Source organism: Pleurodeles waltl, chromosome 4_1 (assembly GCF_031143425.1).
Source record: "Pleurodeles waltl isolate 20211129_DDA chromosome 4_1, aPleWal1.hap1.20221129, whole genome shotgun sequence".
NCBI classification, from domain to species: domain Eukaryota; kingdom Metazoa; phylum Chordata; class Amphibia; order Caudata; family Salamandridae; genus Pleurodeles; species Pleurodeles waltl.
In genome coordinates, this window is record NC_090442.1 from 369,079,689 (window position 1) to 369,102,512 (window position 22,824).

The 22,824-nt window shown below is 40.3% G+C and overlaps 1 protein-coding gene across 2 annotated transcripts in view; it reads right to left on the bottom strand.

Annotated features, from left to right (window-relative positions):
- The window catches only part of RECQL (RecQ like helicase), a 162,671-nt gene that overhangs the window by 65,509 nt on the left and 74,338 nt on the right, over positions 1-22,824 (bottom strand). For both annotated transcript variants that reach the window (XM_069228534.1, XM_069228532.1), the window contains exons 9-10: positions 18,898-19,046; positions 18,690-18,807 (exon numbers count right to left, since the gene is read on the bottom strand). In XM_069228534.1, the coding sequence (XP_069084635.1) occupies positions 18,690-18,807; positions 18,898-19,046 (267 nt within the window). The remainder of the gene's footprint in view (positions 1-18,689; positions 18,808-18,897; positions 19,047-22,824) is intronic.

Genomic DNA, 22,824 nt, shown 5'->3' on the forward strand with positions numbered 1-22,824 from the left:
CCAATTAATAGGATCATCATCAGGACATAAGGATTATGCCTGAGACAAACAAAAGCAGTTACCACATGTGTAACAAATTTCCTGATGTGGAAGGAAGGATGAGAAGCAAACAGAAAGAGGTGGGAAAAAAGGGGAGAGCTACATTAGATTCCATTTGCAAAGCCACATGAGGTATATTTGACGGTCACGTCATTCAGAAAGAGTTGAAGTGCAGATATGCAATGATGACCGTGCCATAGCTGCGAATTGGTGAAAAAAACAGATAGTTATTGCAAACCAAACACGAAAAGTCAAAGAGTGTAGACCAAGAAGTTATGTCTCAAACACGTGGTAACGTAAATTCCTCTGAAAGCATGCACAATGGTGCCAGCTGTGTAACGGCAAAAATGATGACGAAAAGCAATCGCACAAAACACGGTGCAGTGGAATACACGAACCGTAACGGTACCACAATGTGGTCCACAAGCCAGCGATTCAGGTAGGAAAAAATATCAGGGCGTATTGAAAATACAGTCAAAAGGGCACCAATAGTCCGGCACTGCTAACAATAGGAAAAAGACAAGTGAGAAGGAAATTAAATTACCACACACTTGCAGTTGGGCCAATACGTGAATAAACCGATACCACCAACCTGAAGATGTATAGAGATAATGCAGGGTAATTACAGACAGGGCAAAGAATAATATGCGTCTGAAACCAAAATTATAATGAGGAATTTAATCCCAAACTATCCTCAGAGGGACAAAACAATGGCGAGTGAGGCAGCTTACCCAATTATTAGAGTCAAATATCAGCGATACTGGTACGTGGCTGGGAGCACGGGTGCAGCTGAAGAGGTGGAACAACCTGGGTTAATTGGGTGAAGGTGCATGCGCACAAGTGAATCATCGCATGCTGAGATGATCAAAAAATTACTACAGACAACTGCGATGTGCTGCGGCAATCTACAAGTGATACTGTGTACGAAAAGAGGAAATGAGTGCATGGGACACATTATCGGCAGAGAAGAGGGGAATCAAAACAAATTATTAACAAAAGGGTGAAATCATCAGTAAAGTGAATAGAAAACAGATCATAATGTTATCAAACGATATAAAGATACATAATGTAATTATATTTAAAAAAGAGAAATAATCGCAAGACGAAAATCGATATGTTCATTTCAAAATCAACCTCTAACCTACAACAGGTTCAGAAAAAACATATTGTGTCAAATAAGTAACTAGACTAACCAGACAATGTCTAGTGAGACAAGAATATGGAGGCCATCTTGGAAATATTAATGATTGTAAAATCACAGTATCCGTAGGGCAGACAAGGCACTGTTTTCACAATTGGGACAAAAGCCTAAATAACCATCATAGAATAGAGAAAAAGACATACAAATCGGCATATTCATTTAAAATTCAACCTCCAGCTTGCAACAGGATAAAGAAAAACACAGGATACCAAAAAAGTCTAGTAGAGAATGGTTGCCATATTTTAAAGTAATGTTAATAGCCAAATAACAGTATGTGTAAAACACATAGGGCATTGTTGTCATATGGAGGACAGAAACCATAAAATACGTTATTGAATAAGACGACGACCACATACTCTGAGACGTCTATAAAAAAAACATATAAAAAATATACTAAAAATCCCTGACAAGACGGAGTATGGACAATAGCGCAGAAGACAGTCAACCTAAGGATATTCTATAAGAACAGTCCAATGCTCCATTCTGTTCAAGCCGGTATGCTAGCTATTGGTACCTAGTATCCATTCCTGTTCCTCCTTATTAAGTATAGCATTGATATTGGCAGCTCTTGGGGGCACTGGCAACATTGCAGATACAGATGCAGACCTTCTGTGTCGTTTGGCCAATAAGTAAAAACATGGAGGTCCATTGGGTCAGTGCAAGCTTACCACATAAGAAGACAAATTCTACACTGACTGATCTCTGGGGTTGCCTCCATTAATGGGACATTCTAAATGTGGTAACTGTAGCAAACGCCAGATTACGATTGAGACCAAAAAGTTTGTGCACAGTAATATTAAAATACCTTTGACTAATTTTCAAACTGTACTACTGTAAACCTTGTTTATACTGTAACCTGTCCATGATCAAACTAGTCAGTCAGCACACCAAGAGACTGGAAGAGTTCAGGGGGCACCTTTAAGGTGCCCTCTTGGTGCACATTTGAATAAATCCAAGGCTGGCATCAACCTGGATTTATTAAGACGATGTGTTTGATACCAAACACCATAGGGTTCTTTGAAGTCATTATGTGACTTGGTCACTCGTGTTGACGAGTGACAAGCACGTACCTTATAATGTCTTTCCGGTTCATTGGCAATGCTCAGCATCAGAGGGCCATATCCACTCGTGCAGATATAGTCATGCAATTAGTGTACTAGTGTAGTGTGCCTTAGGGCTCTTAAGCCAGCCTTAGGGGTGACTTATATATACTTAGCAGCAGTGATGGGGGTATGGCACATCAAAGGTGTGCTATGTTGTGTATTTCTCCCGGTTTGCACCAGGGCACGCAGATTGCATCATCCTTGATCCCCATTCTTCTACACCTGTTATGCTTAAAGAGGAGTATATGAAAGAGTTGATGGCTGTGCATCAATTTAGAATTTTAGATCTACAACATGATTACTCACAACCAGGTAAAGAATTTCCTGAAGTATTTAGCGGAGAAATAGGGTGTCTGAAGGGGTATGTGCATCAAATTAAGCTGAGACATGGAGCAATACCAGTTGTGGCTAAAGTTCGTGCCGTTCCCTTGTCGGTGAGAGATTCTCTTGAAAAGGAGATTAAGAAGTTTTGTGAGAGCCAGGGGAGGGGGACCCTGGAAACCCCTTCTCGTATCGCCCGCTTACCATGTTAAATAGTGATGTCAAGATACTTTGTAAGATCTTAGCCACCCGGCTCCGTGGGGTGATTCAGGGTCTCGTGCACGAGGATCAATGTGGGTTTATACCTGGTTGTAGTACGTCCTATAATTTGCGTTGCTTGGCACATATCCTGCACAAGACCGAAGATGTCGAGACTGAATTGGCGCTAGTGTCCTTGGATTTGGAAAAAGCCTTCGACACAGTGGAGTGGGGGTACCTTTTAGAGGTCTTGCAGGACATGGGGTTTGGCCCCAGTTTCTGCGCTTGGGTGCGGTTGCTGTATACTGCTCCTACTGCACAAGTACGGGTGGGGGAGAGTTCTCAAACACCTGGGAGATCGGCAGGGGCACGACGCAGGGATGCTCGCTCTCGCCTCATTTGTTTGCTCTGGCGGTGGAGCCATTAGCGATATGGCTTCGCAAGGAGCTGGTGCTGTGGGGGATCTAGGTGGGATGGTCTACACATGTAATCTCCCTGTATGCGGATCATGCATTGGTTTATGTACGGGATCCTCATGTTTCAATGCCGATGCAGAGGTTGGAGGTTTTTAAGGGCTGTCTCTGGTCTCCAAGTCAACAGGAAGAAGTCACTCCTGTTCCCCTTGGGGGCCCTTAGCGGGGTTTTGCAGGCTGATCTGCCTAGAGCAGGACTTCGGTGGGAGGTTGAGAGTTTCCGGTACTTAGGTATATGGGTCACTCACTCTATGGCTGGGCATGATAAACACAATGCTGAGCGAGTAGTAGCGGGCCTGGAACGCTTGGACTCCTTTTGGAACAGGTTGCGCCTCTCTGTGATGGGCAGGGCTGAGGTGGCTAAGATGGTGCTCTTGCCACAGTGTCTATACTTGGTCCAGAACGTTTTGTTTCCGTTGGCTGTCCGGCTCTTTCATCATTTGGATAGTCTGCTGATTCCTCTGGTGTGGGCTGGTCGATGAAGTAGGATGGCGCTGCCGGTGTTGCAGAGGGATCTTGAGGGGGCGGGATGGCGATACCTAACATCAGACACTACTATTACGCAGCACACTTGAAATATGCTGCCAAGTGGATGACGGACACTGATAACTGGGAAAAGAGGTTGTATGCAGGAATGTGCAATGGGCGCATATTGATGTCGGGGGCATATCTGACCCTGCTGCCCCCTACCTGATCAAGACCACTGCTGGGATTTGGGAGCAGGTAGTTAGACATGTACTCAGGCGAGCCCCTTTTGAAAGAGAGCTGAAGTTCTGGGACTTGGCACTGTTTTGGGAAATGAAGAAGTTAATGTCGGTAGAGGTTTGGAGACTGGGAGGATGGGAGGTGGCACACTAATGAGATTTTCTCTCTTTTACTGACGCTTGTTTGATCTGGGTCCTGGTCAATTTCTGCAATATGCGAAAATTGAGAACGTGGCACGTGAGATCTGGAGTGGTTTCCCGGTCGTCCCTGAGGCCTCCTTGGTGCTGAACGGTCTGATTAACTGGGGTGAGGGGACACATTTAATTACCCAGTTATAAAGCCCTTCGTGTGGATCAACCACGTGTGATCAGTTTGGGACGCAAGTCATGGAAGTCTGACCTGGGGGAACCCATAGCGTATGCGGACTGGGATTTGGCTTTATCTTTGGTGCATACGGTGTCATGTCATCATAGGTTTAAACTGTTGCATTTTAACTTTGTACATAGAACGTATCTCGCACCCCGTCAACTAAACAGGATCGACCCGCACCGTAGAGCGTGCTGCCCAAGGTGTGGTGTATTTGGTGTTTCCTTCATTCATCTGGCCTGGTCTTGCAGGGCAGTATATGACTTTTGGCAGGAAGTGGTAGCAGCGATAGAGGCAACGGGATTGGGGTTAGAGGCAGCGCCGATGACCTGTATCTTGAGAGTAGTGCGGATGCTGGGCGGTCGGGGCATTCCATATAAATAGGCACAGCTGGCACTGGTACTGGCCAAGCGTAGAGTAGCAATCGGCTGGATGAGCTCCCGGAGCCCGATGGTCTCCAGCTGGCTACGGGATTTACTGGAATGGGGGCAGCCGAGGAGCAGCATATGCGCCTGACACAAAGAGATGAAAGGACACTCACTGATGTATCGGCTTGGGGAACTTTGTTGGAACAGTTCACTGGTGGGGAGGACATAAGCTCTATAAGCAGCGCGGACAATGAGGGAGATGGGGACACTCACTGCGTCCTCTGAGCAGGGGGCGGCAAACTATGGTTTTGACACATTCCTACTTGCATAAGCTGTTTAATGTTTGGTTTCACAATGTTCTGTGTTGGGATGGTGGGTAATGTCTGTACACTGGTTGTGAATCTCTCATAGGTTGAACTTTGTTGTAAATGCCCTTTGGTACTCTTATGTAATGATGATGTATAGTCTTGCTATTACCTGCACTGTACATATGTTCTTGTTGGTAACTTTTCAAAACTCAATAAAAACAGTTTAAAAAAAAAAAAAAAGTTGTGTGAGATGGGAGTTGAACCTGTGGAATGTTCAGAATGAGTGGAATCTATCGTGGTAGCGCGTAAGCAATCAGGTGAGATCTGTCTGTGTGTTGATTTGAGGGACCTCAACAAGTGTGTGATCATTTTCCATTGCCTAATATTTCTGAAATGGTAACTTTACTGCATGGAGCGAAGTTCTTCACCACTCTAGATTTAACCGCTGCTTACCACCAGATCAGGTTACATCCTGACTCAAAAAGTTATACAACTTTAGTCAGTCCTTATGGCACCTATTGTTATGCCCCGATGCCATTTGGGTTGGTATCTGCAGCCAACGTTTTCCAACATATTATGTATGAGTTGTTTGGAGAGATTTTTGGGGTTAAGTGTTTCCAGGATGATATATTGATTTATGGTGATACTAAGCAGACACATGATGGTCGAGTTAGAGAAGTTTTAAGCAACATTAGAGATAGTGGTTTGACTTTCAAACTGGGCAAATGCTCTTTTGGACTAAGTGAAATTGAATATTTGGGTCAATAGGTTAATGGTAAAGGAATTTTTCAAAAAAATAATTGATTGAGAGTATAATGACGTTGCGTGCACCGGAATCGAAGGGTGGTTTGCTTTAATTTTTGGGAATGGTGGAATTTCACACAACGTTTTTTACTAATTTAGCAGCAAAGAATGTTGAGATGAGGAAGCTACTTAAAAAGAAAACTGATTTTGTGTGGAGCAAGGACTGTGGTGTTGAGTTCTCAAGTATCAAGCGAGAATTGGGTAGTGTCGAATCTTTGAAATGTTTTGATCCAAAGAAGGATTGTTTTGTGAGGACAGATGCTAGTGTTAAAGGCTTGGGTACCGTATTATTGCAAGAAGATGAAAGGAATTCTCATTTTAGACCTTTGGTATATATTTCGAGAACTTTATGTGGGGCTGAAGAGAAGTATTCCACCATTGAGAGGGAAGCGTTGGGTGTTTTTTGGGCTGTGAAAAAACTTAAGAACTTCTTGTGGGGTAGAGAATTTGTTGTCTACACTGATCACAAACCTTTAGTGGAGGTTTTTACTAAGAAGGGTCTTGACATGATTTCTATGCGCTTTTTTTAATGGATTGTGGGGATGCAGGATTTTTGTTTTCATGTGCTTTATGTTCCAGGGTCACGTAATAATGTTGCGGATTGTCTGTCAAGACTTGGTTATGTAGTGGAAGAGGTGTTGGTAGATGAGGATGATGTGAAGGTCTGCAGCATTACAGTTAGTTGTGTATCTCATGATGTTTGGGTTAGAGCTGTGGTAAATGACTCTGTTTTGCAACGGGTGAATGAAGCTATGTTGCATGGGTGGAAAGTTGAGACGATGAGATCAACATATAGCCAGTTATTAGACAATCAAAGATGAAGTTTCTAATGATAATGAAATTCTGTTACGAGGTACAAGACTTGTTGTGCCTCTGGAGTTGAGTGACAGTGATGAGCCAAGGTCATGAAGGACATCATGTGCAAAACTAAGGCCAGGATTTGACTTAGTTACTGGTGGCCTGGTATGGATTTGATGATACAAAGATTAATCAGAGATTGTGCAGATTGTCGTCATAGTGACAAGATGCATAACGTGAGAACTCCACCTATGGTTGTTAGAGATTTTCTGTCCAGACTATGGGATAAGGATGCTATTGACACAGTAGGACCAGTGCACTCTAAAGGTGGGACTAACTTTCTTCTAACATTGATCGACCAATTTTCCAGATGGGCAGAGATAGGTATTGTTAGTAGTATGGAGACAGGAAGAATTATTGAATTTCTAAGTGAAGTATTTAATCGGGAGGGTCTACCCCAAACTTTTTTGACAGATAATGGCCCCCAGTTTGTGTCTTCGGGGATGCAGAATTTCCTGAGAACGTGTGGTATTCTTCACAGAAAGTGATCTCTGTATCACCCCAAGGGAAATGGTACTATTGTAAGGTTCAACAATAGGAATTGAGTGCAGGGAGGTGTTGGAAGGAAGGTTTGAAAACATTTCTAAAAGCCTATAGATCTTCTCCACATATAACTACTGGGGAGGTTCCATTTGAGATATTCAGAGGAAGGAAACCCAACACAATTTTGTCTCCTGGATGGTTGCATTAGGATAAGAGTGAAGAAGTAACGTGGAAATTAATGAGGGGGGCAACGAGAAAGAGAAGAGAAGTGTTGAAATGAGAAAATTGTATTATGATTCTCGAAAAAGGTACAAAAAGTGTGCACTTTGATGTCGGAGACTTGGTTTTGATAAAAAAAAACAGTGTGGTCCAAGAGGGAATCAAAGTTCATGGGTCCATTAAAAATCGTTAAACTTTTCCGCAATGCTGTGAAGGTGGAAGATGGGAAGATTTGGAATCTTAATAGGGTGGCAAGTTTCACAAAATAGTATAGCGGGAACTTAATCTGTTTCTTTACATTTCATTTCAGTTCTCTTTGATGATAATCATGTATTCTATTGCAATGGGATTTTGTATGTGTTTGTAAAATAGGAAGATGTGTGGTATCTTGAAACAGTACAGTTTATTGTAGTTAGCATACATTGGCCATTTGAGAGAGAAAGTAGAATGTTATAAGTGATGAAGGCTCTGTAATGTTTCCATTGGTCTGGAGCAGTTGGGTCATGCAGGAAAGCTGTGCTGGTGGATGGGTTGTTTCTCCAATAAAGAATCTACATTTTTAGGGGGGGTCCTTGAGGGTGGCTCAATCTGTGCTGCAGTCCTTAGGGACCCTCTCCTCTACCCAGGCCCTAGGTACCAGGGGTACCACTTACTAGGGACCTACGTAAGTGGAGGAGTGTGCCAATTGTACACCATGTTGCTTGTCGTTGGGAAAAGAGCACTGGCACTGGGAGCCTGCTTAGTAGGAACCCGTGGCACCTCCTTTAAAAATGTCAAGACCCTCTCCTCTACCCAAGCCCTAGGTACCAAAGGGACCACTTACTAGGGAACTACGTAAGTGGAGGAGTGTGCCAATTGTACACCATGTTGCCTGTTGTTGGGGAAAGAGCACTGGGAGCCTGTTTAGTAGGAACCCATGGCACATCCTTTAAAAATGTCAGTACCAGTGGCAAAAGTGGGGGGATTAAACATGTCAAAAAGAGGCACTTTCCTACACTTGGTTTATTCCATATGATGAGGCCAAAGCGGCAACACAGTGTTTCCACATGATAATAAGCCAAACACACATACCATGGGTAGCAGCCAGTTGGGCCAGTGGAATTTTGAGATACTTAGGAACTTTAGGAGCCTATACCTGAATCCTGAGATGATCAAACAGGGTTCAGGAAAGAAGAATTCTAGGATGGGGACCAAGAAGAACACTTAGTACTTATACCGGGCTAACCCCTAACTGGGGTGTCCCTGTCCTGGGTTGCTTGTGTTCCAGTTCAGAGACGAGCCACTCTGTTCCCATTGAAGAAGGGTCAGAACTAATTTGCATATGGATGGGTCCAAATTGTGGTGGCATAGTGTGCCAGATATTGCACTGGGATGTGGCCTGAGGGATTACCAGTGGCTGAGATTAATTCAAGCTTTCCATCCATAATTCTTTTGTAAATTTTAGTTTGTCGCCCTAAGTGGTATAGGTATGCCCAGACGTGGGTCCTGTACACACTGTATTACTGGACTCAAGCTATATCTGGCTGATGAGCCCTACCTAGGGCAAATCTGGTCCTGGGTTGCTTGTGTTCGGGTTCAGGGAAAACCTACCTATTTATACTGGACTGTTCCCATTGGTCAAGGCTGACTTGCATATGGTTGGGTCCAAACCAAGGGCTACTTTTCGAAATAAAAAAAGAGGTTGCTTTATTTATAAACAATCACCGATAAGATGTCTGCTGAGCCCTGGAATGGCAGTGAATCATAGTGGGTTACAATGTGCAACTTATCACACTAATAGACATGAGGTAGGTCGAATTGCGATCCACTGCGAATAAATATTTTGTGAATTGACCTATTAGTACATAGGTGGACATAATGTTAGTAAGGAAAAATTTGAACCACTTTTTGTGAATCCTATCTAAGTACATTTGGCCTAAACTACTAGAACTATTGATTTAAAGGACTCCTTCAAGGAATACAATCGAAGTCTAAAAACGTTACCTGGATCAGAAGCAAAAACGTTGCAATCAGATACTTAACAATCACAGAGAGTGTGTGTGGTAGAGAGATGCAGGATACTGAACCTCCGGTCTTACGGTCTTTAAAACCAGACTTTATTAACGGAGAAGTTATGCAGAAGACTCTGCAAATTCTTGTAGAACGAATCAAAAAGCATAAAAGCAAACAAATGTTCTTAGGAAGAAAAGATGCTGAGGCAGAGGGACTGAACAGGTGAGAGTGTGGTGTAACGTTGTCACAAGTGAAACTATCAGACCTCTTTTCTTTTTGCCTGTGGCCTGTGTTCTGGCACTGATCTAAAAGAGTAAGTATATATCATATGCAGGGAGGAAAGGAGCCTGGGAAGCAAACATAGCTACCTAAAGGCACTTTGGGGTTGGTTGTAAGAATGCAGGCATCATGCACTAGTCAGATCTACACAGAGAATAAGGCCTACAGTAGTGAGGTTCATCAGCATCATAAAAGATATAGCCTAGTTTACAGCAAAGCCTCACAATTCACTTGGGGTTTAATTTAACTTGTGTTGCAGTGCTATAATTCGAAGGACTGGACATCCTATTCCTTCCTGTGCTGGGAAAGAAGCAGTGCCATACTTAGCGTATGGCTTCAAAGTTAATGACATCCTTTTCAAAATGTAATTACAATTTTGTTGAAAGGAATAATCTAAGGGTAGTAACTATGGATACCCAATAAATCACACACTTGTATTTTACTTGGCAGGCTCTTTCCCTTCACGGAGGGTAACAGGCAGGTAATAAAGTAACAAAGCCAATAGGTCTCACCGAAACAAGCTTTATCATCTTAGTAAATTTTTTTGCCATGTTGTACAGCAGCTCGACTGCGGTGCAGCATGGTTGAAAGTAACAAAAACAAATGTGGTCAAAACTTACGGCGTGTTTTTTTTTGTTCGTTTTTTAATTTACTGTTGGATAAAATGAATTTTCTAGGACAAAAGTGCACTGAACTGTCTGATGTGAGCCACAAAATCCAGTCAGTGGACTCAGAAGGCATACAAATACCTCAAATGGACGCATATCTCATGATACACAAACCTTCCATGATAATTTCAGTGTAACTTCTGCACTGGAAAACGTGGGAACCAGCTTCCAGCCTGTCACAGAAGACAGAAAACAAGCAGTCAATTCCTATGCAAAAGGTAAAAAACTAAAGAATGCATGACCAGGTCTTGGTGGAACAGCCACGGAAGCCTCTGGGACTGACAGAAAAACAGTAATATGAACAACCCTGACAAAGAAGGTGCAGAGATCCAAACAAAAGAAACGTGTGCTGCGTTAGCCCTGCCATAGGGGAAGGGAGAAATTTTACAAAGTTAAGGAAGTGAGCTAGAAAATGTGCACTCTCATAGGCTACTTCAACAAAATGAAACAAGCAACAACAGAGACGCACCAATACAAAAAGTACCTCAATCCAAGCAAAACTAGTGGAAGGACACCATTAAAGATATTGTTCAGTACGTGGCCCCTGCTCCATCAATGGGAGAAACACACCAATGGAAAGTAAAACCGGCACGAGCTTACCAAGGAGAAGCAGGGAAATAAGAGTGATGATCAAGCCAGCCAATATTAAGTAATGGGCGGGCTCTAAACCCCCTTTTCAAGTTAAGTTAACAAAAAGATCTCAGAAGTCAACAGTGCTTGCGCTGTATCAGTAGAGGCTTAAAACAGAGGGAAGCTGCATGTTCTCTATGCGCTCAGTGCCAAGAGCAGTTACAAAGAATCTTAAAAGCCCTGACCTGAGAGCTAACCTGAGACCTAACCCAAGTACATTTATTTGTTGTCTGCAGACCAACAAGGAGCCTGGAAGTAGGAGCAGCTCTAATCCCAGTGGCTCAGCATTCACCCTTGAAAAGTGTATTTAATATTCTTGATTAATTCTGTGCAACCCCCAATTCAACATAAAGTAAATCTTGAAACCTATAAAAAGAATTTTAGGGCAAAATGGCACCTCAACAAAAAATACTTTAGAGGGATAGTAAGGGACATGAATTGGTTTACCTTACTGCTGTATTTAAGATTAGAATGAAAGGTTTAGTCCTTTCTTGTTTTCATATTTTTAGGCCTTAAAAATGTCAATGTACACCTACAGAAGGAGCAATTTATGTATACTCTGAATTGAGTTAGCAGAGAAATACAACTATATTGAATCAAACAAATAAGACATACATATAATAATGAATTCCACAAATTAAAATATGAAAACATTTTGCTTTTATATGTATACAATTCTACAGCGATGAGTACCAGTACTTACACATAACATATGCAATCCATCCATGTTCAATCAGGGTCCAAAATGCAAAACTATAAAGAGCACAGCCAACCCATAATAATCACAAACATTAATTTGTTGCATATTTGCTGGTTATTAATGGGGATTGGTATATCCACCAAACACATCACAGCCTTTCTGACCGTAGTCCATTAAAGATTGAAAGTTTAGCTGCAAATGATCGAAGTCGGATGACAGAAGTCAGAGAGGATGTACTGTTGACATTTCGGTCTTGAATGGCTACAGAGTCTGCAAGACCATCTCTAGGGGTCTTAGGATCCACATTTTTCTAACAGTGGGTGATTTTGATGAGAACAAGGCAGACAGCTTGTATTGCTCAGACACATAGATGGGATGATTCATCATGAAAAGCAGATTTGTTGAGATTTACAAAGAAACTTTAAAAACAATTCCCAACAAGCCTTCTAAGATGAAACATGTTTCTATATGTAAGGCTATTCAACAGTTGTAAGATATATCTATTTTGTTAAGCTTAGAGAAAAATGAAGAATGTGATATGGAAGATCTTGCACAGGAACTGAATATTGACTCAGACCATACTATTAAGAGAGGGTTGAAAGAGAAATCGAAATGTATCCGCTGTACAAAACAAAAATGTGACTGATGTTTCAGAGTCTAGCTTTGAATGATACAGAAACCAATCATGAATGTGATGTTGCTCATAATTTGAATAAAAGTGAAAGAAAGGCACTATTTGATTTTAGGCCTGACAAATCGATCATTATTAGACAAGCTGATAAGAGAGGAAATGTGGTAGTGATGAACTTTTGTGATTATAATTTTGAAGCCATTAGACAACTTAGCAACTGTTTAAATTACGAGGGGGGGGGTGTGACACAGTACTGGATATATATACTAAGGCATTGAAAACTAAACTGAAGATGTACTTAGACCGCCAACTGTTAGATACTGAGGAGTTTACTTGAATGTGTCTCATCCGTTGACCCCTATCATTTACTTTCTACCTAAAGTGTACGAAGGAGGCAGGATTCCTCCTGGGTGGCCTTTTATATCTGACATAGGTTCTGATACGGAACAAATATCAGAGTTATGTAGATATTTTCAGAGCACCTTTTATCAGCACATTACTTTCGTACATTAAAGATACTAAAGGTTTTTTTTTTTAATAGAAAGATTAGAGATGTATTATGGGACTCCGAACATCTGTTAGTGATTATGGATGTTAACAGTTTATATACTAATATCAAACATGAGCTAGGCCTGGAGGAAGTAAGATATTTTATATTTACGAAGTCAGCCAGTTATTTACAACATTCATTCATGATTTTGTATTTATCAGAGTTTGTGTTATCTAATCATTTTTACTATCATGACCAACTTTATCATCATTTGAAAAGTACGGCTATGGGGTCCCCTTATGCAAATCTCTTCAATGGTCTGTATGAGAGGGAGCATGCCTGGGCTGGTCCCTGGGAGGATTCAGATAAAGTGGTGTAGTGGGGTCATTATATAGATTACATATTTATGATCTGGAAAGGTTCTGTGGTGGATCTGAAGGCTTTTCATTAATAGCTTAATAACTACAGATTCAATGTTACTTTTAGTTTAGAATACAATAACACTAATCTATGTTTTAGATCTTGAATTGCTTATTTGGGATCGTCAACTGGTGTCAAGATTATTTAGGAAACTTACATCTAAAAACTCTGTCCTACATCCAAGTTCTGGTCGTTTGTGTAAACATATCAATAATCATATCCCATACGGAAGCTTCTACAAAAAGGAACTGTAGCTTGAAGTGCGACTATGAGATACAAGAAATAGTGATAATCAGAAGATTTTGCAGAGGGATTATCAGGTAAAAAGTCAACCAAGCTAGACAATGTGCTACTAAGATCAGCAGAGATGAACTATTGCAAAATAAGATGTGTAGAATGAGAAAGAAGATTGATGACATTAGGTTCATTACTACTTATAGTGAGTGGAACAATGTAATTTGCAAGAGTCTGCTAAAACACTGGATGATCCTCTCTTTTGATGCAGAAATTAAAAAAAAAAATTATCAGCAAAACCACTTATCACATATTAGAAAGCACTTACTCTGAGGAACATTCTCAGTCCTAGTAATACACTTACACCAGTGCAAAAGAATCTGTTGGTTCCAGTTGGCTAACGGACAAACCTAAGTGTTGCTATAAATGCTCTAAATATGCATGTCATAATTTGTTACTGATAATGTAAAAACCTTCACTGATGTAACTTGCAAATGTGACTGTGGGATAAACATTTTTATTAATTGCAATACATCGAATTTTGTTTATATTGCAACATGTGTTTGTAAAAAATAGTATGTTGGTTCGACAACACATAGATTGAAGGAAAGATGAAAGGAACATGTGAGGGCAATCAAAAATAATGAATCTAAATATTCTATAGCTACTCACTTTCATAAAGAACAAACCATATCTGAACTTATCAGACTGTATTCTGGGTAGAGAACTTGGTGGTGTTTATAAGAAGGTCAAGGCCAGGGAGACATACTGGATACATAAACTGATTACGGTATCTCTTGGTTTGAATTTGGATAGAGAACTTCATACCCTACTTTTAAGATGTGCTCAGATTAGTTTCTCTATAAAACATTCCCTATCTGAATTTAATAAGCTTTGTTTTTTTGGGTTGAGAACACATTGAGCGTGAAAGACGTGGTGGTGATCTTGAGAAGAAAATAAGCGCCAGGATGATATTCTGGACAGATACAGTGAATATGGTACCTCTTGATTTGAATGTGGATGGAGAACTTAATACCCTACTTTGAGGGTGTGCTCTTATCAGTTTTTCTATCTCAGCTTAGAAAGTGCATGTACTTATTCTGAATAAAGCAGAAGTTATGGATCTCTCCTGAAGTAATTAGAGCAATACATGAATATGTTGCACAATGGTAATTGTTGAATGGTTTCATAGATTACATGATAGGAGTATTAGAGTTGTGGTTAGATGTTGTGTTTATATTACGGTTTTGGGTAAAGCCCTGGAAAAGGCTCAAGGTCGAGGTATGGAATGTGTGGTAATGGCCCTCTCTGAAGGATCACCCCAAACCTTTTGTCTTCCTCCGCCTCTTTTTATGACCTCATTTTTGTTGGCCTCAGGAGTCTGGGCACTTTACCTCTACTAGCCAGTGCTAAAGTGCATGTCTTCTCTCCCTAAAACATGTTAACATTGGCTCAGACCCAATTGGCATTATTAATTTACTTGCAAGTCACTAATAAATGCACTACATGTGCCCAGAGCCTCTAAATTAAACGCTACTAGTGTGCCTGCAGCACTGATTGTACCACCCAAGTAAATAACCCCTTAAACATGTCTCAGGCCTGCCATTGCAAGGCCTGTGAGTGCAGTTTCACTGCCACTTCGACTTGGCATTTAAAACTACTTGCCAAGCCTTAAACTGCCCTTTTTCTACATATATGTCACCCCTAAGGTAGGCCCGAGGTAGCCCATAGGGCAGGGTGCTGTGCAAGTAAAAGGCAGGACATGTACTTGTAAATTTTACATGTCCTGGTACTGAGAAACTCCCAAATCATTTTTCAATATTGCGATGCCTGCTTCTCTCATAGGCCAGCATTGGAAATTCCCTTATATAGTATTAGGTGGTTATTTCTGATCTGAAAGGAGTGGCATTGTCATGCTTGGTATGGTTGAAATGGTAGTGAGATATCCTGCTTACTAGTGAAGTTGAATTTAACATTACTATTTCAGAAATGCACTTTTAGAAAGTAGGCATTTCTCTGCACTTACTACTCTCTGTGCCTAACAGTCTGTCTCCAATCCACATCTGGTCTGTGCTGTTTGACAGCTCCCCTTGTACAATCCATCCAGACAGCCATATACACAAGACACTCAGCCACATCTGCATTCTAATGGGTCTTCCTGGGCAGGAAGGGTGGAGGGGCTCTTACTTACACTTCAAAGGATAGTGGCCTGACACCACACAAAGGACTGATAATTCCCCACAGATCCCCTGGCAGACAGGACTGGGTTATAAGGGGGAACCGGTGCACTTTAAAACCACTCTTTGAAGACTCTCCCACTTCAAAAGCACGTTTGGGGATATAAACTGGGTCTGCGTCCCCCCTCCCCCCTAAATCAGACCTACAACTGGACTCTGTCAGAAGGACTGCAGTGCAGCCCAAAGGACTCAGCTGGACTGCTTTTCTGGAAGGACTGCTCGTCTGCTTATTGCCCTGCTGCCTGCTGCTCCCTCACTCAGCTGGAAGGACTTTGCCTTCCCACCCCAAGTAATCTCCAAGGGCTTGTCAGCTTGCCTTCTGTTAGGAATTCTCAGGGCCATCAAAGATTTCACCTAGAGTTAATCCACTGCACCGGATAAATCAATGCAACACCTGCAGAATCAATGCAGCTGAAGAATCGCTGCAGTGCCTACAGAATTGATGGAGCGCCGGTTTCACCATGGTTCAATCATCACAGCATATCTGGACTTTTCATGCATCGTCCCTGGGCGTCAATTTGTCACCATCGCCACACCGCAGTAAGGAACTGAGGCTGCGTGGCCAAAAACTGATGCATCACCCTTCTTGCAAGGAAAGAATCGATGCATCACCTCCGCCGCACCGGAAAGGTTGATGCATCACTTTACTTTCTGACATCTCACCTCCTCTGTGGCCCACAGCGTCTTTATTTTTGATGCATCCCAGGTACTTTTTGCTAAAGATATACATCCATTGATTCATATGGATTAAGACATACTTAAACCTCTAAAAAGTGATATCTTCACTTGGGCAGATTGGATCTTTGTCACTTTGGTGTTGTTTTATTCAGATAAATAATATCTATTTTTCTAAACTGATGTGGAGTGCTTTTTGTGGTGTTTTCACTGTGTTACTGCATGAGTTACTGCACAAATACTTTACACATTGCCTTCTAAGTAAAGCCTGCCTGCTGTGTGCCAAGCTACCATAGGCTGAGCACAGGATAACTTATGTTGTGTTGCGGCTTACCCTGACTAAGATTGTGGTCACTATTTCGACAGTGTGCATACCTTTGCCAATTAGAGACCCAAATTCTAACATAATGGAGTTGTTATCTTAAGTGTTCGGATTTGCTGTATGTAATTTGTTCATTTCTCATACATTAAAAGAGTATGGTTATAACAAAGGCAATTATTACTGGAATGTTCTTCTTTCTTTATATTTTTTTATGACTTAGGTTTACTGAGTGGCTAACTAAGGACATTTGTCAACGTGGTGGTCATCGGACGTATCCTGTATGTAGAAGATATTGTGGTTGTTTTCTATTAACAATTAATACATTGTGTGGCGTCTACTGTTATCTGGAGAGTTGAAAAATAACAGGTTTGTTATCACACTGCGTATAGTAGGAAGTTTAGAAGACAAAGAGTCTTGAAAAAAAGATGTCGTTCTAATCCTTTTTTTTTTTTTTTTTTTTACTTATTGTGGTACATAGATTGGTGGTCTCAACGTGGTGGGTATCACAGCGGTTTCCAGCATTGATGTCGCACAGGGGTTCAATTCCCAGCAGAGGGATTGTCTTGGCATTTTTGTTAGGGGGTTAATTTAGCTCACTTTTCATCTTTTGAACAATATCAGTGTGCTTTGGTAAAGGTGAGCAGTTATAAGGGATTTGGACTATGTCTAGCAATGATGACGTACTGGGGCTCGATTCCCAGTAGCAAGTTTGTTTTTATCTTTTGTTGGTTCATACTTTTATTTTTTTGGATTAATAAAAATTTGATTCTGTACGGGATATGAGTGATAAGCATTAACAATTTAACTTGAAGCTGTTGTAACAGCTTTTGAGACAGAAGATCAGGTATTGATATATGTAGAACAGCAAGTTTCTGAATTTGAATTTCAGGTAGTTTTGGTGCCTTCTTCCAATATTAACAGTTCCTAAACATATTTGGCAGGCAGAGTATTTAAGAGCATTTAAGTGCGGAGTCTAGAGTGAATCGTTTTTGCTGGGTGCATGTTGTTTCAGGAACTATAACTTTGTGCGACACTCTTGTATGATATCTTTGACTATGGCCCTGTGAGGGATGATCTTTTTGAGGGATTAGTTTCACTGTTATTTTTATGCTTTATGTAGCACACATGGAGATTCCATTGTAACATTTGTTGGATTGGTAATATAATAGCAACAGTAGCTGGAGACGAAACAAGGCTTGCAAGTTGTTAAAGATGACCACAGGGTTGTGATCCTAGATATGTAATAATTGAGGGTCTTATGCAGTACCATATTGGTGTTGTTGGAATATTTGATATATAGATTTTTATAGCATGATTTTGTCCTTAACCTCTTTGCAGTTTTCGCTTACTGTTGGGTTGTGTGGCATCGTTTTTTCATGATTGGACGTGACTTAGTGAATAGGGATCTGACTGGACTTATTAACATAAAGACAAGTATGTTTCCAAACGCTTTGGTTAGGATGCGGGAGGAATCAGTTTTCAACTGTGTAATATTGGATCTTTTCACACATATTGGAAATTGTAGGCCCTGTGTGATGCAGCACCTGGATTGAGAACAACATATCTAAACAATGAATGCTGCTTAATCTTCGTTAATGTTTAATACTGGTTACCTATAATTGAAATACACTTAATTTCAAATGCACTATTGGATATGTTATCAAATTAACAGGGGTTGCCACAGGATTTTAGACCTACAAGTGGTGATGTAATAGCTGGAACTTAATTGATACAAACAGGCAGGAAATATATATATTAAAACATTTTCATAATTTATTTTTGTGATACGTCTTATTATATGTAAGTTAGATTTGTTTAATTAGGTATCGGTTGGATTTTTATACCAACTCAATTCAGAGTATATTTAAGTTATTCTTCTGGAGTCTATTGTTTTATAGTTAGTCTATACCCAGTCTCCGTTGGGAATGTTAGGTGGCCCTAGTGTTTGCGGTAAAGTACACCTACCAGCACGCCCGCTTTCTTGGTAATAATTCTCCATTGATTTGCTCATTGAATGATGAATTACAAATCGAACATCGGCTTTGTCGATTCCCATGCCAAACGCAACTGTTGCTACCACTACCTACAAGAAATAACCAAACAGAAACCCATTATCAATCACATCTATAAATTTTATGCATAGTTTTTGTGTACAAAAATATAAAATCACAACCTGAATGTCATTGGTTGTCCATAGTTTGTGGACTCTGCTCTTATCTGTAGATTCCATGTTTGCATGGTAAGCACCTGCTTTGATTCCCAGCTTCTGTAAACTCATGGTTATTTGTTCAGAGTCTTTCTGAGAAAAGCAGTAGATGATGCCTGCAAAGAGAGTGTAAATTGACAATAGCGGGCTTAATACATTTAAAAACAGTTTCAATATAGAACTATGCTGAATTTGAACTAAATTATTACAATTTCAATAAAGAAAGTATTGTCTTTGGGTGTGAGTAAAAGCCTTAACAACCAGATTATCACACAACATTGTTTTACATTTATGCAATTCACTCTTGTTTTCACATAAGGCAAGGCAATACCAATGGCTGTAGCTTCCTTCTTTTAAAATCGCTGAGCTTTTCACTGTAATTTGGCCTGTAAGGCGGGGGAAGGACAGCCTTCTAGAGCACATAGTTTTGCCAATCTTCCATTTGTGAATCAAGATCAAATTGGCATGTGAAGTTTTAATCTTTTACAAGTCAGACTTCATATGTTAAAGGCGGAAATTTCTACACTCAAAACTAAAACCAGAATCTTAAAGGCAAGACTGATATAACTGTAGGCAGAGATATAGGTTATGAATGTGGAAGTGCCAAAGGGTGCAGGGTTCTTCACAGCTGTGACAACCAGTAGGTTTTCTTAGGTAAGCGATCTATATAAATAAATGAGCTGAGCACCGACTGAGACATAACATAGAGGGTATTCACAAATAATTGTAATGCCTTTTCGATGTTTATCTGTACTTTAAAACGGACATACAAAAAACGTTTCCATGTATAGAAAAGTTTAATAAGACGTTTTGATGAAACATAACCAATTATCTACACTCTGGCACAAAGATTTTTATTAATGTGGAAAGTCTGAATAGGTAGAGTTAAGAACTAAAGGCTTATCCCTGAAAAGTATTTGAATACCCTGATAATGTACACAATTTCCAAGCGTTACAGGTAATACACACATCCACCTGGAATTGTGTAAATTGTTATAATTTTTCTCTTTGCATCTAGAGCTGTATTACCTTTTTTTAATCAAGCCCTTAAAGTTTTTGTTAGATGGCTGCAGCAACCTTTGAACAACTTGCCACTAACATCATGGTTAAGGGAAAGGCAGGGTGGTAAGGATTCACAGAAGCCTGCAACAAGCTCCTCAGGAGTGTGCCATCTCTGAATCCTCAAAACGAAAACCATTCTATCGGGTTAAGAGAAATGAGTAGCCCTGGTCACATAAATGTATAAATCATATATTATCCCAGAAAAAAACTAATGGGGCAGCCTAATAAGAACTAGCAACAAAAATGCTAGAAAGGCTGAAGTTCTTGTTCCAACATATGGGGGTGCAATATCCATATGAAGCACAAACCTAGCTGGAAAAGCAACAGAGCACTGTAACAAATATAATGGACTTACTGCCCCCAGCTGAGGAATATGATTTGGCCTTTCACGCTGCATTGTTGTCTGAAAGCCACTTGTAATGTGAACAACTTGAAGACAATTACTCAATTTCTCTCTTTTCTGATAATACTCGCCATATAATGCATGAATCCATTACCATTTTAAACCTTACTTATACTGGCCATTAACATAAGGTTCCTGTGCTTAAGAGCCACTCACATTCTGAGAAGACTATGGCACCTATGAAGCAAATCAAAATAGAAAAAGACAACAAAGATGGAGTTCTCATAGGAGGCATACTCATAATGTTTGGGTCTTTGCAAAGTGAAACGAAGGAACACATCTAGCAAATCAGCCAGGATCTGGCAACTGAACCATTTTTTCCCAATACAAATGGGAGACTAAATATACAGTTTTACATGCTCATTAGAATGCAAAGCTGCCACAAACTACAAACACTCCATTTGAGCAAATAATTGAGTAAATACATTTGACAAAACTGGCCCACAATGCATTCTGCAAAGCACAGTTCAATTTAGAATCTTTAGCTCACATATGTTGTGTAGAAGATTCCCAGCCTGAATCCATGAAAGGCGATTTAGTGTAATGTCTGCTGGTCTGGTCATTGGGTGTAACTGACTTCTGGGAATGCTCTTCAGTGTGATTAAATTTAAGTTGGTGTGGGATGATGTCCTACAGATGTACCCTAGCGACCATGTACAACAAATACCGGCCCTGGTGTCATGACCCTTCTGACAAATACCGGCCCTGGTGTCATGTCCCTTCTGACACCCTGTCAGAGGGTGGTAGGACACACTGGCCCATAGTCTGTCAGCCAGAGTTGTTTGTTTCAGAACGATAAGTAGCCAGTGTGCTACTCGTCTTTTAAATTTGCAGAGGGGATGGCAAGGTCAGCGGGGCTTAGGAGCCCTTCATGGCAGAGCTTGCATTGCAACAGAAGTACCTGATTCCTCTTGATGTGCTCTCACCTATTTCAGAGTATAAATTAAAAGAAATGATTATGAATTTCAGATCTGTATATAGTTTCTTTTTATGTCAAACAAGCTATTTTTCACCATAGGAAACGGAAACCACATAACCTTTTAACTTTTAAATCCAAACTCAACATGGTGATAATCAATGCTATAATTTCCTTGCTAATGGTTTTAACTTAATGTTTAAAAATGTGCTTTTTAGTCATCAAGTGAATTGTAGAAAAAACACTCAAAGGTAGTAATCATGCACTATATTTTGTAACAGCGACGTGGCAAACATGTAATGATAAATCACACATCAGCAAAGAAATCTCAACAAAATAATGATGCCCTGTTAGGAAAAAAGCCCCTAAGGACAGGTGTTAACATATTTTTGAGAAAATGTTTAAAAAAGGCAATCTACGCCTTGCATAACGCCAAAGCATGCACTTTCCAAACTTTTGCAAAACTACATTCATTTGGCAGGGTAAAATTAATATCAAATATGTTTTGTTGGTATAAACCTGTGGCTAGTTACTAGCACACAGGAAGAAGTGACTCATTTCCTTTAATGATTCTCATTCCATGCGTTTATATATTAATTTTTAGGAAACAAACATTTTATAGAATAACTGCTACCACATTCTTGGAATGAGAAGAAAAGTACATTCATGTAACCTGCGCTATGCTTAAGACCCAGCAAGTATTAATTTGTACATTCACACGGACGGCAGCCAAAGCAAGCCTATTATGCTTATTGCCAGTCTATTCCTTCAACACTGTATTCTGTTGACATCCGGATCCTCTAAATATGTTGAGGAGGTCATTGCCTCCTTCAGACCTTTTTGGGCCCATCCACCAACAGTCACACTGGCCACAAGAATGCTTATGGGTGGCACCCAATACCTTATAAGGAAAGAATGAGCTGTGAACAACAGATTGGGAACGGTTCAGTGCTTTCTTGGTAGAAGGTACAATTGATTACAATGGACCTTTCCACCCAATTTAACAATGTATTTAATAAGCAACTTCTCCAGATTACTTGGGTTTTTAGGACCAGTAGAGAAGAAATCTTTAAATTAGTGTGGATGGTAAATGCTCTAGACTGGTCAAACCTAATTTTTATGACAACACAATAGGGAGACATTTTATTACTGAGCACACCAAGACTTTTTAGCCACAAAAAATTCAAAATCTTCTCCATGGTTTCAGAAACCGTGTTTTGACTAGATAGCGGAAAGATGGGCTCCACAAGAAACCCAAAAAAGACCTAGAATCATCTACGGGTTGTTAGGGTGAGCATTTCATCCTTCTGCTCCATCACAGGCATTTTTATTTGATTCATAAACACTGAATATGTCTGCTGTTATGTTTGATTTCAGCATATATTACTCTTTTCTCCTCAAGCATATTTAAGAACACTAACTGCATTTTTTAAACAATCAATTTAGAACTAGAAATTAAAATGTCATACCTACAACAATCCTTTTTATTTTCTGTCTTAGCTATAGAAAAAAT